Raw genomic sequence first — 17,302 nt, forward strand, 5'->3', positions numbered from 1 at the left:
TGTTCAAATTGTTTTATAATTGACATACTAGAATTCGCTGCCCTACACGCCATACTAGCTGGTTTCAATGGAAAATGCCTTATTTGGTTGTGTTAGATAGCTTCAAAATATCAAGTCTCGTAGAATTCTAAAGTGGTGATCCGCTCAGTGGTGGATTACGTCGTTCGAAACATTGAGTCATTGTCGCATTGTCTGTCCGGCAATTATCGGATCTTGAATAGGAGGGAGGGAGGGATATGATCATAGTGATGTGGTGAGAACGGTAATACTGCACATGTCTAAAGCCAATCAAAGCAATTGATTGTTTTCGTAGCCCACAGTGGATAGCAAGCAACCTTGAACCTGAAGTAGATGGAGGATGGAGCCATCCCGGTGAGACTGATACCTGAGGTGGTCATGGTGGGGTAGTCGGCCTGCTCCCCTCCGCCCAATTATTTCTACCCCTCCTCCTCCTCGTCCTCCTGCTCTTCTCCTGCTCATTGTTTCTCTACCCTATCTTCACATTATCTGTCAATTCATCGATAGAAACTTCTGCCATCCCTCTGGTAGGACTCACCATGGGGCCGCGCAGTCAGGATGACCCTCTCAGGGTCTTCTTCGCTAGGGGTTGATATGGATCAAGGTATCGTACATTGTATAATAACAGTCACTGCTCGCGCATGACAGGTGTTCGATCTGGGTTTCTGTCTGGATACCGGTGCATTCGTTGCTCGGTATACTCAACCGGTCTGTGGTCTTTTGACCCGGAGGATGGACGGGCCCAGTCCTCAGACAGAAACCCGGTCGTTCTGAGATTATACTGTCATAACTTGATCTAGATAATACTAGCGAAAGGACATGCGTGGCACTGATTGTCCCCTACCCCCTTTATGAAAGATGAGGGGGGCAGTTACCTCTCTGTGTGCTGACTGATTCTAGAACAATTGCAATTGCCGTCAAGTGAATCGGTGTCAAGATGTCTACTGACAAGATCACCTTTTTGACCAACTGGTACGGCTTTTTGCAGTTGTTCTGCTACCTACCGATCTTTGTTTGGTATTGAGTGTTGTGAGACCAGCTTGCTAAGTGGTCCGTCTTGTTTGTAGGCACGCGACGCCCTACCATGCCCCTCTGTACCTTGCCCACAGCAAGGGCTTCTTCAAGGAAGAGGGCCTAAAGGTTGCTCTTCTGGAGCCTAACGACCCCTCCGATGTGACCGAGATCATCGGCAGCGGCAAGGTTGACATGGGCTTCAAGGCTATGATTCATACTCTTGCTGTATGTGGCTGCTTGGCGTCATTGATGGTTTGATGCTCACAGTCATCCAGGCTAAAGCTCGTAACTTCCCCGTCACCTCAATTGGCTCTCTGCTCGACGAGCCTTTCACTGGTGTTGTCTATCTCAAGGACAGCGGAATCACCGGGGACTTTCGCTCCCTGAAGGGCAAGAGAATCGGCTATGTCGGAGAGTTTGGCAAGGTTTGTCTTGACTTTTTACTCTGGATACAAGGACATGCACTCACTGCGGTGAATGATAGATCCAAATCGATGAGCTCACCAAGTACTACGGCATGACCGCCGACGACTACACTGCCGTCCGCTGCGGCATGAACGTCACCAAGGCCATCATCCGCGGTGACATTGACGCCGGCATCGGCCTCGAGAATGTGCAGATGGTCGAGCTAGCCGAGTGGCTTGCCTCTCAGAACCGTCCCCGCGACGACGTCCAGATGCTCCGCATCGACCAACTCGCCGAGCTAGGCTGCTGCTGCTTCTGCTCCATCCTCTACATCGCCAACGACGCCTTCCTGGCCGCCAACCCCGAGAAGGTGCAGAAGTTCATGCGCGCCGTCAAGCGTGCGACCGACTACGTCCTCGCGGAGCCCGCCAAGGCCTACGAGGAGTACATCGACGTCAAGCCCATCATGGGAACCCCCGTGAACCGCAAGATCTTCGAGCGCTCCTTTGCCTACTTCAGCCGTGATCTGAAGAACGTCCAGCGTGACTGGGCCAAGGTCACCAATTACGGAAAGCGCCTGGGCATCCTCGACGCGGACTTTGAGCCCAACTACACCAACAAGTACCTCTCCTGGGACCTGGATGAGGACTCCACCGACCCTCTTGGTGACCAGAAGCGCATGGCTGAGCTGCAGAAGCAGGTTGCCGCTGAGGGCGGTTTCAAGCGCCTTCAGGTGGCTGCTACTGCTTAAGGGAGCTTTCCCCCTTTCTTTGGGTAGTTGAACTTGATACTGGACCAACAATCTTTTATGGTTCAGATAGCCTAGTCAGTCGCTCATTAGTCTCGCAGTGAGACAACCAATGAAATCATGAATTGATCAATTCGGTTGTAACAGCCATAATGGACCTCTAGGTCTGATGTCTGATGGCTAATTCAGTCCTTGCTGTTGAGGTAAACCTATCATTGCGCTTCTGCAAGATAGCTTCCAGTCCATGAGAGGTGATGATTACTCGTATTCATTCCCTGATTTGCCTTCATATGTGATTCATAGTAGCATTAAGAGTAGCATATAAATCCAGACTGCTCAATCACCATCATCATCAAGCTCCCCACTGAAAGTCGAACGCGACAATCGCTCATTCCCCAACAGTGAAAATTCAACCCCCTCAAACTCCCCCTCGCTAAGATCATGCTCATCCCCATTGAACTCATCCACGGGCCTCCACCCGCCCCGTTCCCGGTTACCTTCTGGGCCAGCAGCGCGCGCCGCAACCCGTCGCCGGACAAACCAGGCACACACAGCCAGGACAAAAGCAGAGGAGAATCCCACGGCAAAGAACAAGAACGCGCGCACATCGATCGAGGACGCGGCGTTGTCGGTGTCGCTGTCGCCGGGGCCGAGGGCGACTTCGTTGGCTGCCGGGTCCCACTGCAGCCATGCCGTCGCACCGAGGATCTGGCCTGTAGCATTGAGGCCAAGGACACGCAGGTAGACCTGGGATATTTGCGCGGGGATGGGGATGATAGTTTCGAAGCCGGATTTGGGGACGGCGGTGAGGAAGGTTATTGACTCCTCGTCGTCATCGTCAGGCTGCGTGTCCGATCCCTCAAGGACCCAGTTCGCGACCTCTGTGGCTCCGTTCCAGCTGACGGCTGCTTCGTAGCGGTACAGGGCGAGATCCGGGTTCGTGCGCGGGCGGCCGGTCCAGGCGTGTTTGAAGACGCGGTAGGAGAGGACATTGCCTGCGCCGAAGGCGGATTGCGGGCCGAAGTGGACGTGGCAGACGACGTCGCCGCCAATGGTGTACTCTGTCCATGCGGCGTTGGCGCCATAGCCGAGGAGGATATTACCGCTGTCGAGGAGCTGGACGGACCCCTGGGACTGGCTGCTGATGGGGTGCGGGTTCCAGTACTCGTGTCGGACGCGGACGGTCATTTGCTGCGTGTCGAGGTCGAGGTAGAGGCCTCGACTGGCGAGGCTTGGGGCGCCCTCGCCGCGGGAGTCGTTGTCGAAGAGCGTGATGGCCGAGCCGTTGTCGCGGAAGCGGGCGTGGTGCTGCCAGGTGAAGTTTGTGGCGGCGCCGGCGGAGAGGTCTTGGAAGTCGTTGTGCTTGCCGCCGAGGCGCCAGATGATCTTGCCTGTGCGGCCGTCGATGTACGTGAGACAGCTCATGTAGCGCGAGGAGACTAGGAAGTTGCCCGTCGCGTCCTTGTCGACGCTGTTGATGTGGAAGAAGTCCCAGGGGCGGTCTTGTGAGTCGCCGGTACCTTCGCGGCCACGGTAGCCGTCGGTGAGGTTGAAGTGTTCGAATGCGCGCCATTGGAAGAGCAGCTGGCCAGTCTCGATGTCGACCTCTTGGAATGTGCCGTCCCATATCCAGCCCTTTTCCGGGCCGCCTCCAGACCGTAGATCTGCGGGGACGACGTCGTAGACGGTGAAGATGGCGGTTTCATCGCCGGTGATGTGGAACTCGTGGAGGTCTGCGGGCAGGCCGTTGGCACCCCGGACCGTATACGCCTCTTCGTAGGCCGAATCTAGCTATACGGAGGATTAGCATCTGCCGCCTTTTTAACATCTAGTCACAGGGCTTACCATGTAGTATGTCCCGTCGCCATGACCAACGATGCCGTCGTTACCGACCCAGAACGTGAGATAGTCCTGGCCTTTGTACCTGTACACGTTCGCGTTGTACGTCTGGCCGTAGTGCTTAGTCCACACCAGGTGGCCATCCTGATCGATGATCGTGGGCCCCGGATCTCGCACCACCATTCCACGAGGCGCAATCAGCGTGTACTGCCCATCCTTGCATTGAGGATTGGACTTCACGTAGTTCAATATGGGCCCCATCAGAGCAGTCGAACGATACGTCTCCGTGGGCAATTGTCCAAGGTCCCCATCTTCAAAGCGACTCGACTGGAAATACGGTCCGCGATCTGCTTGCACAAGAGTAAATGCCGTTGCGACGGCGAACCATAGGTCTCGCAGCCTCATCACATCAAAAATGAAGAAAGATGTCTGGGGATATGGTACAGCGGACCGGGCCACTAACAATGTGTCGGCCACCGTGAAGCCAACATATTTGGTTGGCTCATGTATTCAGGAAGGAAAAGGAAAGAGAGCGAGATAAAAATGACTGCGACATCAGATTTTTGAACTGTTGCGATAGACGCGCGGACGTCCACGTCTCCACGACAGCGAGCACCATCTCGTCGCCTAGATCCACCCAGTCGAAGCCGTCCTGACTCGTGTCTCGTCACTCAAAATGGGCTTGAATTCGTCTGGACACCGGGATTGCCAAGGATTGTTATAATCGGCGCAAAATCCTTTCATGTTTCTTGACTGTGTTCTAGCTCTGTCGATGAATCGGCAATCCCAAGCTCGAGATTGTATGTCGAGCGGGCATGGGGTGGCCGGGTGGAGTCAAGATCTACATCTTTCGGAGTAATCAAAAGGCTAGAGACTTAGTGATGGTTTAAGGAGCACAGCACGCGCTGGCCGCCAGATGGAGTCTATCTGCCACTTGTGTGGTGCCTGAATGATGCTATTTGTATCAGTGCAAAATGATGACGGCGCTCAGGATTCATTGTTTATCGAGTCCATAGATATATCAAAGCTGAAGCACGCTACTTTTGGCAATGCCCGAGGCATTTCGGGTTTGGAGTCGCTGGAAATTACTGTCTCAGGGAGATTCATGGCTTAACGACAACTTGAGGGGACAAGACTGCGCGATGGAGGATGAGTCCTGAGGTTGCTGCAACTGGCTCCTTGCGGAAGTATCGCGTAGTACTACGCTGCTCTTGCCTTTAGCCCGCATTGCAAACGTTCTCTGACTTCTCATTACAGACATCCCGAGAGGTTAAGAGGCTCGCCTTGTACAGATCAGTTATCATGCGCGGATACTCAATCAATGTCCTCCTTCTTCGAGGAATGAGAAGAACCTTGCAGCAACCTGCTTAACCTCACCGAGAGTGCCTCAAGCACGCCGTTTCTTCCTGAACATCACACTGGCTGAGACAATGACTCAAAGGTCAGAGTGGCATCAACATTGACATCGCTCTATGTGGATTTCTGCGCCAGTCGTCTCTCATCCTCGATTCTCTGGCCAGATCGATTTCAAAGCCAACGGATGGGTGCTTACTTCGGCATTGGAGGACCAGTCCGGCTTGAGGAGGCAGACAGATTGATTTCGAATTGCTCCCATCCAGATGTTTGCGATTGTCGCAAGGCAAGTGGGCATTCGTGCGTTGGCACGAATTCTCACGGCAGATCCCCAGTCCGCAAATGTCCAGCCCGTCTCACGATCAAGTACAGTTCATTCCTTTGAGTCATTGTGCAACGATCAAAGAAGCCTCTCTATAAGTATTAAATATTTGTATCAAGAAAGCATCTGTCTAACGACACGAGGTTTGAATTGTACATACATGCAGGTTAACAGCACGTCATATAATCATTAGCGGTTCTATATGTTTGGTGGGGTATGAAACTAAATGAATCAAGGCATGGTATTAAGAGACAGAAGGTAACATGCCCCATAGTTTTAATGCGACTATTTGGTACGCTTGTAGATCTTGCCCAGGAATGCCTCGAAGACCTCCTTTTTCAGGCCCTGACTTTCGTCAATGGCTGCGATCTTGGTGCGAATTTCACCAACGGTCTTCTCCTCATACTCCTTGTAGACCTTCTCCAAGTCGAGTTCCTTGTAAAGCGCCTTGACCTTGGCCTCAAGCTCGCCGTCCTTGCGGCCGTAGGCGGTGTCTAGGAGCTTGCGCTGCTCAGTGTTGCAACGCTGAAGAGCTTGGTTGATCAGCCACGAGCACTTGTTGTCCTGGATATCGGTGCCGATTTTGCCAATAACGGCCGGGTCACCATAGGCGTCCAGGTAGTCGTCCTGGACCTGGAAGTACTGGCCCAGCGGGATCAGGATGTCGTGGGTCTGTTGGAGGTTCTCAGGGGTGGCGAGTTCGAGGTAGAGCAACGCAAGAGCAACGGGAAGGTAGAAGCTGTAGTAAGCGGTTTTGTAGGTCACGATGAACATGTACTTCTCCATGGAGAAGTTGTCCAGGTCAACCTTGTCCTCAGGGGCCGTAATGAGATCGCACAGCTGACCGAGTTCTGTCTGCCAGGTGGTCTCGTGGAACAGCTCAAGCAAATCAACGTAGGCCGGGTGCGAGCGAAAGTGCTTCTTGAGGATAACGTAGATTCCGGACTCGAGCATGAACGCGTCGTTGATAGCGATCATCCCAACTCCGGGGTGGCGGTACCAGCAAGGCTGGCCACGACGAGTGATCGAGCCATCCATCATGTCATCGCTGACCAGGAAGAAAGCCTGGAGCAGCTCGGTCAACCAACCCAGGATACTAAGATGCTTGAACTGCTCGTCGGTCAGGGGCTTCTGCAGTAGAGCGAGGCCGGTATCTGGAACAGAGAGGCCGCGATTGAGCTTTCCGCCAGGAACGTTGACATTGAGGGCCTATTGAAGCAACATTGGTCAGCTTCAAGATTGTTCCGAGATCAATTGTCAGCGAGCGCGTCGGCCGGGGCTCACCTGTTCAAACCACTTTAACGCATTCTCAGGCAGATTGTATTTCTTAGCATGGGCCAGGAGATCTTCGGCCAACGTGGGGAAAACAGCCTCAAAGGCTTCACGGCTGGTGGTAGTCGCCATCCTGCTTGTATTGAAAGTGTCCTGGGGGAACAATGCAGTTATTTTCGAGCCCCTTTTAAGTAATTGATGTTGCCGAGTAATACCAAAAATGTCGAGGGGCGGAAAACACCTACGATAACGGAAACCCCTCGGACGGGACTGTTTGCATTGTTTGCTCTCTTTGGCCCAATCGGGAAATTTGTCGGTCAAGTATGATGATGATGATGATCACTCCTCTATGCACTGCCAAGTTCTCCCTCACAGCATTTGGGGTCGTTATCTGCGTCTGTTTGAGATAATACGGCTGTCAGTACCTGTGGACTGCCTGGACTTACATTGGATCTGCTGCTGCAGCTCTCTCGGGATCATCTCAGCGACAAAAGTCCGTGTCGGTCATTTTGCGATTCGAGCAAGGCGCGATCAGACTCAACGCGACGGTTGAAATAGCTAGCGCCGCTCTTGATCCGCATGAGAGACGAATGTGATAGCGGTCTAAGTACCAAGGAAGGAGCTTCGCAACGCGTCCAACAACGTATGCCAACACGCCACCGGAGTCATTCTGTGCGATAGGATCTTGGAAGATCCTCAACACTGATCAAGATGGCGGTGAATATAACGGAAGACAATATCAAGGATCTACAGTATCGATTTGAAGACGCGACCATCAAATGCTCCGAGCGATGTCTTTACCAATCTGCCAAATGGTACCGGCCGAGATTGTCCTTTTGCTAAGTGTTAAACTGATTTGGGTTCCTCAATACAGGGCTGCCGAGATGCTCGACTCCCTCCTGCCGATTGATCAATATGATACAGATCCTGACTCGCCCATGGAAATAGCTGATGCCCCGCCGACTCCCCAGAATCCTTACCTTCGCAGCCAAGATCCTCTCGAGCTTAGGCTAGAGGCCCAAGAAACTCCTAAATATCTATTAGCGAAATCCTACTTTGATACGCGCGAATATGACCGTTGTGCTGCTGTCTTCCTTCCACCAACCATACCCCCTGTCCCACTCTCCAGCACATCACTGCCTACAACGTCGCCGAAACCGAAAACGAGACAATCATTGACACCGCAGAAAGGCAAAGCCAAGGCTACTTCGTACTCGAGTGGCGAAGGGAATAGCATGGCAAGGAATCCATATCCCAAGCTGAGTCAAAAGTCATTGTTCCTCGCCTTGTACGCCAAATATCTAGCGGGGGAGAAGCGAAAGGATGAAGAGACCGAGATGGTGCTGGGCCCGGCAGATGGAGGGATGACCGTCAACCGGGAACTCCCCGGCTTGGCTTGGGGGCTTGAAGGATGGTTCGCGGAGAGACGGGAAAGAGGCCTGGAAGAGCGCAACCAGGGCTGGCTGGAGTATCTTTACGGTGTTGTCCTTCTAAAAGGTCGCAATGAAGAGGAAGCCAAGAAATGGCTTATCAGGAGTGTTCACTTGAACCCATTTCATTGGGGTGCTTGGCAAGAGCTGAACGATTTGCTTTCAAGCACGGAAGACGTATGTTGCCTTGCTGTTGCTGATCTGTTGCCGGTTACTGATCCTTTGCGCAGTTGAAACAAATAGTAGACCTTCTGCCTCAGAACATCATGACGCTCATCTTTCACGTTTATTGCAGTCAAGAGCTCTACCAGGCGACCGAAGACACCTATCAGGCGCTGTCAGAGCTAGAGACGATCTTTCCTACCAGCGCATTCCTAAAGACACAAAAAGCGCTGCTCTATTACCATTCGAAAGGTTCTGGTTTTCTACTCCCGTTGCTGAACTCAGGCTAACTATCCTAGTAGACTTTGAAGAAGCATCACATATATTTACAGAGATATTGATAACGTCCCCTCACCGTCTCGACAGCCTTGATCACTACTCCAATATACTTTACGTCATGGGAGCGCGTCCACAGCTAGCCTTCGTCGCCCAGGTTGCGACCGCCACCGACAAGTTCCGCCCTGAAACATGCTGTGTTGTCGGCAATTATTACTCTCTAAAATCAGAACATGAGAAAGCTGTGATGTACTTCCGGCGTGCTCTCACCCTCGATCGAAACTTTCTCTCGGCCTGGACCCTCATGGGCCATGAATATATCGAAATGAAAAATACTCACGCGGCAATCGAGTCCTACCGCCGGGCCGTTGACGTGAACCGAAAAGATTACCGTGCTTGGTACGGGCTGGGCCAAGCGTACGAAGTGCTCGACATGTCATTCTACGCCTTATTCTACTACCAGCGCGCAGCAGCGTTGCGACCCTACGATCCCAAAATGTGGCAGGCGGTGGGATCCTGCTATGCCAAGATGGGCCGTGTCGAGCAAAGCATCAAAGCGCTCAAGCGCGCTCTCGTCGCCGGTTCATATTACGCAGACGACGCCTCGCAGGGCGGTGGAATGGGCGGACCGGGGCGCAAGATTCTCGACCCCGAGACCCTGCACCAGATTGCCACCCTCTACGAGCGGCTCGGGGATGAAGAAGAAGCCGCCGCATACATGGAGCTCACGCTACAGCAGGAAACTGGCCAAGGTCCCGAGGATGAATCCTTTGTCTCGGATAATGACAACGACGATGACCAGTCCGGTGGTGAAGGCCAGCAAGGCTCACGGCGCGCTCGACAGTCGTCTTCGTTCGGCAACCAGAACGATAGCGAGGATGGTGCATATCATGGTACTGGTGTGACGGCTACGACATCCAAGGCACGTCTGTGGCTTGCGCGGTGGGCCTTGCGCCACGGTGACCTGGAAAGAGCAGATCAATTGGCGGGTGAACTATGTCAGGACGGAGTCGAAGTCGAAGAGGCAAAGGCATTGATGAGAGATGTCCGGGCTAGACGAGAAGGAGGTGTATAATTTCCAGAGCCATCTCTACGTTGATTCACTCTTTTCATTCAGTTTAGCGAGGGCGTTTATGTCGATGGGACGGGTAGGGTATAACTTTGATATAGACCAATATGACGCCCACTCATGGCCGAATATACATTGAACAACGTTGCATGTAAAGGGTAATCCACCATCTTCTGCATTCAGCATGCAAATCACAGTCTGTTTCTCTCCAGTGACTGACTGACTTCCCCTTTCAATCGTCTTATTATATACAAATCCAACTATTAGAATATCATTCCATGGTCGAGTCCAAAGAACGCCTGTACATAGAAGGAGGCTCTAAACAGTACCCCCCCAGCAAGAACTGGCCAGCTCCTGTCCCGAGGGTATAGAATGGACCGCAACTCAAGGGACGTCTCGTCTAGAAATTCAATCTCCCAAAATTCCTAGTTCGCGGCTGTTAAACGTTATAGAGATACGTGGTGCTCTCGCAGCACTCTGTGCTCTAATCAACCCCGGTAGACATAACCGATGACCTCCTTCACCATCCACTGGGGTCCCAGGTATCTCCGAGACACAAACACCATCATCCGAGTGTTCAACGCCTGTCTCCGAGCTCCACGATACGCAGACGTAGAAGTATTCTCTCCCGATACTCTCCCACGTCATGCGAAGAAGGAATCTGGGGTCGTCTAGTCTTGCCTTGAGAGTGAGGAATTTAGCATCAAGGATGAAAATCTTGCCATTTCGCGGAAATTTATGTCTGTTCGATTTGAGTGCTGTTGAGACTTGTTGGCTGAGTTCGAGAAGGAGATTCCCGAGAGAGTCTTGCGATGTTGTTGCTATATACATGCCCAGGGCAAGGTCATGATTTGCCGCACGTGAATCGAGGCTCCTGGTATGAGGATATTGTCCGTTTGAGCATACTTTTTGTACGAAGTCCTGGATATCCTTGGCGAGATTGGATGAGTTGGAAGGGATTAAGCTGTTGGAAGAGTCATCATGAACCAGGTTTCGACGGAAGTACAATGGAATAGTTGCCAGCGGTGACTCGATGGATGATTGTTGATTGCTGCAAGAACTAGGAATGATGGGAGTGACAGTGACGGCATGATTCTCGGTGAGCTTTCGACGCTTTCTCGGGTGCGAAGGTAAAATTACGCAGGCTTCTAACTCATTTGAGGCATTCGATGGAAGGATAGTTTCATTCTCCTCGCCGTAACTCGCACTGCTACCTTTGGATGGGTCGGAGGAAGACTCCTGGTTTTGTCTTTTACTAATTTTTTGGATGGACGATAGGTTGTCATTGCTTCTCAGAAGCTTTCGAGGCGGCTCGGATGGTTCCGGTGACGATACGGATGCCATAGAATCATCCACGAAAATTGGTATTGGATCTGCTGGTACACGCTCCTCATTGACTCGATTCGATTGCTGGATGGAGTCCCTCGATGATTGTTGCAGTTGGGTTCGAACGACAGTCGTGGCGATAGCTTCGAACGACGATCCCTTGCTCGGGCTAGATGCTGTCATCAGACACGAGCTTGTCCCAGAGGAAGTCGTCTGTGACTTGGTCACGATATAGTGGGATGACACCTGTCCCTGGAGCTGTCTTCTCCATTCTTCCTCTTGATGCAAGTCTTCTGCTGGTACCATTCGAGCTTCTTCAGCTAGTAGTTGGAGTTCTTGGTACGAGGCTGCCTCTTCAAATGACCTGTCCAGGAAAATCTTTTGGATTCGAGGGAATCGAAGTGTAAAATATCTGGCACCTGATGGTTTCTCGAATCCACCTCCCAACATCTCAACGACGAATGGCTCCTTGAAAACGGTATCCATGTCGGAGAGACTATCCTTTCCAAATTCTATCCGGAATCCATGGCCTGAATCTAGACTGCAAACACCAAACTGCCCAAATTGATTGAGAATTTGCATATTTTTCAGACTCATGGAGTTATGGTCAATCACATATATAACTTGAAACCTTGGCTCAGCTGCGGACTGTAGGACCGCTTCTTTGTTGACCAGACAGCCGATGAAAAAGTGTGTCCAAAATATCCTCGTGGATGTATTCAACGCAGCAGCATCACGAGAGTCATATTTTGCACCAATCAATGCCAGGTCCACAGTGTCACCCAAACCTGGTATATAGTCCTTCTTGAGCTTGATCCAGCGACCAGCAGACCCGTTCTCTGAACCAGGAGAGATAGAAAAATAGGGATCTTCACAACCTTTTAGGACCAGCCCTTCCCACCTTTCTCTAACGGCCTTCGAAAATATTGTTTCGAGACGAGATCGACCGTTGGGGCGGGAGAATTCGACGATGTGTTGCTCTGCAATGTCCGCATATCCACCTATTACTTTTACAACGTCCTTTAGAAGCAGCCGTCGTTCACGATGTGGTTTCCTAAGGCAGATGTCGTCATCAAGAAGCAGAATGTCGAAGAGAACAATCATTAAATGCTCATAAGGTTGCGGGCTAGAGCAGGTCAGCAATGGTTAATGCCGTGTGGTCATGCTCCTTCAACTTACGGGGAATCGTTGTCTATTCCAATGTAGGTGCCCGAACGAGCAATGAATTTGCGCAACTTATGGAAATCTGCAATCTTGCCGTAATTGTCGCTCCAGACAAGTATTTCACCCTCGAGGATGCACTGGCGAGAGAATTTGCATTCGGGCTTGCCGATGTTCAGGGAGTCCTTGATCACAGAGTGTATTCCCGCCCTGTCGTCGGTAGAATCTTTGCCACTTTTGGAGAAAATTTGGATGGGATTGGGGCGCTTCGTGAGGTCAATGTGTATCTGGCAATATTCCCCATCATACTTCCTTTCTACACTCATTCGGCGACGGCCGATCATTTGGCAGCAATGTTGGATACTTCGCGCCTTATAGTACTCGGGCCGGCCTATCTTGGTCCCAATCCTGGGTCTGAGATGCTGTAAAGCCTGCATACACAGATCCCTTGCGAGCTCCGGAATCGGGTTCGGTGGGTAGTGGCTAAGAGGTTCGGAAGCAAGCATTTTTAGAGCAGAATCAAAAGAATCCTGGAAAAGCAGCAAATGCGGAAGCAGGAAATGAAAGCTTTTCATCGTGAGCTTGGCCGGCAACACGACCGGATGAAAACTCTTTAGTATCATTCGAGTAAGCCATTTTGCGTCTCTACTGCTCACGCGCCGATATAATGGTCTCAATGTATCCTCGACATCCACGGCGCTATGCTGCCTTCGCACTCGAGAACCGGAGAACCTGCATCGCGAAGCAATCTTGTTCAATGCCAGGTCTATCTCTTCAACAGTCACCTCTTGGCCGCTGATGATGTCGAATTCCGCTTGTCGCATGACATTCTCTACACATTGCCCCAAGTCGGTACCTCCCGCGAGGCGCCATCGCTCGAGCTCCTGGCGTCGATCAGAACCTAGCAGAAGACAACGGCCTATTACCCTTGCAAGATTGGTGCATTGCAGCCAGTAGACTCTGTCCGTTCGTTTCTCTGGAAACATGCATGACAGGAGAGCTATTCGATCCGTGTCGGAAGCATGAATCCGTTTGCCATGTTGGGCAAACCAACGGGTCACGGCACGATCGTCAGGATTCGAGATTTTTGACGCAGTAGAAGCCTTTAAGACTCTATTACCCTCTAATTCTGAGAGCAAATCGCACAGGTAGGTAAACTTGAACACCATGAATGGGTATGAGCGATGATCCTATCATGGTTGCCGCTTCTTAGGGCAAAGACCATGAGTGGACCTAGCGTTTGAGCGAGCTTTTGCAAGGTGTCTTTGGCAGGCTGACAGATTGCAACAACATGCCTCTTCGATTACTTCGTGAGATCAGAAAATTTGCGACGTCTCAGTGAGAGCGGATGACGCGAGGACAAACCATGGGCGCGCCCATGGGTCACGAAAGCACGTGACCTGTACCAAGTCTTTCGAAGCCCTACAGAATCGTTATATATAATTATTGTTTTGGAGAAAGACTGCATTTCTCGATGTCAAGCAGTTCTAAATAGAGTACATAAGGCGCACGGCCGTCATAGTCGTGGTGAGATAAGATAGTCAAACCCAATAAATACCGTCCCAACGAGCAAGTTAATATCATATGCTCAAAGAGCAGAAGACCGCTTAACTCCAGGCTTTTACTCTAAACGGACCAAAGCAAGGAACAAAAGGCACATTGAGCAGAAGGATCACAGAATACCTTGCTTTTGCAGACTGTAACAAGTTAGCATCGTTGTGCTTCTTGAGGAAAAGGGAAACGTACTCTAGGTAGATCCTTTCTGGCATCACATTACCCTCGGCATCCTCCATCTGCACCACGTTATCGCGAGACTCCCGTTCCTTCTTACGGTTCTGCTCAAGCTTCTCCCACAGCTTGATGGCGTCTTCAATTCGGGTAATTTCTCGGAAGAGATTAGTATTTGACGTGATTCCCAGACACTTCAAGCCGAAAATATGTAAGGCTTCAGAAAAGTGCTTGTCGAAAGCGCGGCGACCCATGTAAACAAAGTTTCCGCAAATCTCACAAGGATATTCGACGCCCAGTCCGTGCAACTTGTACAGCCAGTAAGGAATAGGCTTGCCGTCCCATGCCAAAGGAAGCTTGAGTGGGTTGTAAATCCTCTCGTCCCCTTCATCATCGGACAGCTCGTTGCCCCCAGGACCGCCAGCGTTTTCATATTCAGCCATCAAGGCCTCCAGCTCCATCTGCCGCTCGCGCTCAGTCATGCCCTGTCTCCGCTCAACGTTGATACGGGTCGCCTGACGTTCAGGGTCGAGGACCTTGGCTAAAGAGCGAACTCGGTGCTCGCGCTCAGCAACTGCGCGTTCTTTCAGACGGTGGGCCACAGACGTAACGCCACCAACTGACGGTGGTGTACCAGCGCCTGAATCACCTGCAGCTTTGCGAGCTTCAGCGGCCCGAATGTGCTTCTTGCCAGTCAAGTGATTCTTATAAACGTTTTCGTTCTTGAATTCTCTTTCACAATCGGCACACCAGATGCCTTCCCCCGAACCTTGTGTCTTTGGAGCCTGAGTACCATTCTCAACGCTCTCCTCTGTCCATCCAGGCACTTGGTTTGCTGCCCATTGCTTCTCGAAGTCTTCATCAAAGCTTGCGAAAAGTTTGTCGAGGTCCTGTAAAGGTTTTGTGCGTTTGATAAAACTTTCCAAGTAACCTGCAAGCTCTCCGACATACTTGAAGTACTTGTCGGATATCTTATTCGCTCGCTTGATAAGGAATTGTGGGGGTACGAATGAGTCAAACACGTCGAGATATTGGATGTATGAAAGTCGCTTAATGCCAGGAAGGTTCAGATAGTCCTCGTGTAACGTTGTGAGATCCAGAAACTGCCCGTAGGCCTCCTCGCCGGAGAACATCGTGTCGATTTCTACTCCCGTCGGTTCGCCCTCACCAGGTTGACGGCGCTTGTAGGCTCTCTCGAGGTTCTCAATCGGCTCATTAGGATAGCGCTTGTGGAAGTCTTTGATCTCGTCCAGCTGCCGGTAAAACTCGTCGAACTGCTCACCAGTGGAGATGGCCTGGATCTCCTTTTCGCGGGCTTTGTCTGCATCTTGATAGATTTCAAGTAACCTCTTCGACTGCTCTTCTATGCGCGACAAGAAGTGAGCAATCTCATGGTCGCGAGCAAGGCGCTCTCGAATCTGTAAAGAAACCAGCAATCAGCTTTGACCAATGTAGCAAGACAGGACGGATATCATACGTTACGAGGTTCTTCAGCTACGCGGTCTGCGATTGCTTGCTCTAACCTCTCGAGATCCTCATGGATAAATCTCTGTTCTTCGAGAACCATGATGGAAAACCTGCGGAAAGATCTTCCCCTTAACAAGTGTGTTACTTCGATGCTTTGGACGTTATGCGGCAGATTGACGCCGCTTTGAGCTTTGCGGCGAATATCATCACGTGATTCCGGGCAGTGGCACTCGCGACGCAAACTCAAAAGTTGCGCTCACGAACTGTCACATCTCCAGACCAATATCAATTAAGCTGATCGCACTCTCTACAAGCTTCCTGGAACAGACAAAATGGCTGACGGCATTGATCGACGGACAGATGGTATGCGGATAACAGACCTTATGAGGAGATATGGGCTAACGGCGCAAAATTTAGACAGGCTGGAGTTCAGCACCTCGAAGGAGGTCACGGTTGCCCCGACCTTCGAGGACATGCACCTGAAGGAGAGCCTCCTTCGTGGTATTTATGCTTACGGCTACGAATCTCCCTCCGCCGTCCAGTCGCGAGCAATTGTCCAGATTTGCAAGGGTCGTGACACGATCGCTCAAGCGCAATCTGGTACTGGTAAGACCGCCACATTTTCGATCAGTATCCTGCAAGTTATCGACACAGCTGTACGCGAGACACAAGGTATGCCACTAAATACCCCTCTGGGCCCGATGAAGCGACCTAACTAGCCCTCAGCTCTTGTTCTTTCGCCGACCCGCGAACTTGCGACCCAGATTCAGTCGGTCATTATGGCCTTGGGAGATTACATGAATGTACAGTGCCACGCTTGTATTGGAGGCACAAATATCGGCGAGGATATTCGGAAGCTGGACTATGGCCAGCACGTTGTTTCGGGTACACCAGGCAGAGTCGCGGACATGATCCGTAGACGCCATCTACGCACTCGGCACATCAAGATGCTGGTTCTCGATGAGGCTGACGAACTTCTAAACCGCGGTTTCCGTGAACAAATCTACGATGTCTACCGCTACCTCCCTCCCGCTACACAGGTCGTTGTCGTTTCCGCCACTCTCCCCTACGACGTCCTCGACATGACGACGAAATTCATGACAGACCCCGTCCGCGTCCTTGTCAAGCGTGACGAGTTGACTCTGGAAGGCATCAAACAATACTTCATCGCGGTTGAGAAAGAAGAGTGGAAGTTCGATACCCTTTGCGACCTCTACGACACCTTGACCATCACGCAGGCCGTGATCTTCTGCAATACCCGCCGGAAGGTCGACTGGCTGACTGATAAGATGCGCGAAGCCAATTTCACAGTATCCAGCATGCACGGCGAAATGCCACAGAAGGAGCGCGACAGTATCATGCAAGACTTCCGCCAGGGCAACTCTCGTGTCCTCATCTCCACCGACGTCTGGGCTCGTGGTATCGACGTTCAGCAAGTCTCGCTCGTCATCAACTACGACCTACCCACCAACCGTGAGAACTATATCCACCGTATTGGTCGAAGTGGTCGATTCGGAAGAAAGGGTGTGGCCATCAATTTCGTCACCAGCGATGACGTGCGGATTCTCCGTGACATTGAATTGTACTACTCTACCCAGATCGATGAGATGCCTATGAATGGTAAGTCTCTTGACTTTCACTCGCTTTTCACTCATGACACAAAGGTATACTAACCCTTGTCTAGTCGCTGATCTCCTTTCGTAATCGACTCT

The 17,302-nt window shown here is 51.5% G+C and overlaps 7 protein-coding genes across 7 annotated transcripts; 3 read left to right on the forward strand and 4 right to left on the reverse strand.

The window, feature by feature from the left end:
- Window positions 1-955: 955 nt before the first annotated feature.
- Aud_006565 (NMT1/THI5 family protein) lies at window positions 956-2,188 on the forward strand (the record flags this gene model as incomplete). The annotated part of the gene is made up of 4 exons (XM_043291464.1): window positions 956-990; window positions 1,086-1,257; window positions 1,308-1,457; window positions 1,517-2,188. 4 exons carry the CDS (start codon window positions 956-958, stop codon window positions 2,186-2,188), a joined length of 1,029 nt encoding a protein of 342 aa, XP_043147399.1.
- A 333-nt stretch (window positions 2,189-2,521) lies between these two features.
- Window positions 2,522-4,429, reverse strand: Aud_006566 (arylsulfotransferase family protein; the record flags this gene model as incomplete). Its single annotated transcript, XM_043291465.1, has 2 exons — window positions 2,522-3,976; window positions 4,031-4,429. The coding sequence occupies 2 exons, from the start codon at window positions 4,427-4,429 to the stop codon at window positions 2,522-2,524; spliced, it is 1,854 nt and encodes a 617-aa protein (XP_043147400.1).
- A 1,555-nt stretch (window positions 4,430-5,984) lies between these two features.
- erg20 (bifunctional (2E,6E)-farnesyl diphosphate synthase/dimethylallyltranstransferase) lies at window positions 5,985-7,103 on the reverse strand (the record flags this gene model as incomplete). The annotated part of the gene is made up of 2 exons (XM_043291466.1): window positions 5,985-6,908; window positions 6,984-7,103. The coding sequence occupies 2 exons, from the start codon at window positions 7,101-7,103 to the stop codon at window positions 5,985-5,987; spliced, it is 1,044 nt and encodes a 347-aa protein (XP_043147401.1).
- Window positions 7,104-7,682: 579 nt separating this feature from the next.
- Aud_006568 (anaphase promoting complex subunit CDC23) lies at window positions 7,683-9,914 on the forward strand (the record flags this gene model as incomplete). Its single annotated transcript, XM_043291467.1, has 4 exons — window positions 7,683-7,786; window positions 7,846-8,578; window positions 8,632-8,815; window positions 8,866-9,914. 4 exons carry the CDS (start codon window positions 7,683-7,685, stop codon window positions 9,912-9,914), a joined length of 2,070 nt encoding a protein of 689 aa, XP_043147402.1.
- A 402-nt stretch (window positions 9,915-10,316) lies between these two features.
- Aud_006569 (ATP dependent DNA ligase domain protein) lies at window positions 10,317-13,564 on the reverse strand (the record flags this gene model as incomplete). The annotated part of the gene is made up of 2 exons (XM_043291468.1): window positions 10,317-12,360; window positions 12,414-13,564. 2 exons carry the CDS (start codon window positions 13,562-13,564, stop codon window positions 10,317-10,319), a joined length of 3,195 nt encoding a protein of 1,064 aa, XP_043147403.1.
- Window positions 13,565-14,067: 503 nt separating this feature from the next.
- Aud_006570 (SF3a splicing factor complex subunit PRP9) lies at window positions 14,068-15,690 on the reverse strand (the record flags this gene model as incomplete). The annotated part of the gene is made up of 3 exons (XM_043291469.1): window positions 14,068-14,092; window positions 14,142-15,541; window positions 15,601-15,690. 3 exons carry the CDS (start codon window positions 15,688-15,690, stop codon window positions 14,068-14,070), a joined length of 1,515 nt encoding a protein of 504 aa, XP_043147404.1.
- A 232-nt stretch (window positions 15,691-15,922) lies between these two features.
- Window positions 15,923-17,294, forward strand: Aud_006571 (ATP-dependent RNA helicase eIF4A; the record flags this gene model as incomplete). Its single annotated transcript, XM_043291470.1, has 4 exons — window positions 15,923-15,953; window positions 16,008-16,262; window positions 16,317-17,210; window positions 17,275-17,294. 4 exons carry the CDS (start codon window positions 15,923-15,925, stop codon window positions 17,292-17,294), a joined length of 1,200 nt encoding a protein of 399 aa, XP_043147405.1.
- Window positions 17,295-17,302: the final 8 nt, after the last annotated feature.

This window comes from Aspergillus udagawae, assembly GCF_001078395.1.
Source record: "Aspergillus udagawae IFM 46973 DNA, scaffold_4, whole genome shotgun sequence".
Lineage (NCBI taxonomy): Eukaryota > Fungi > Ascomycota > Eurotiomycetes > Eurotiales > Aspergillaceae > Aspergillus > Aspergillus udagawae.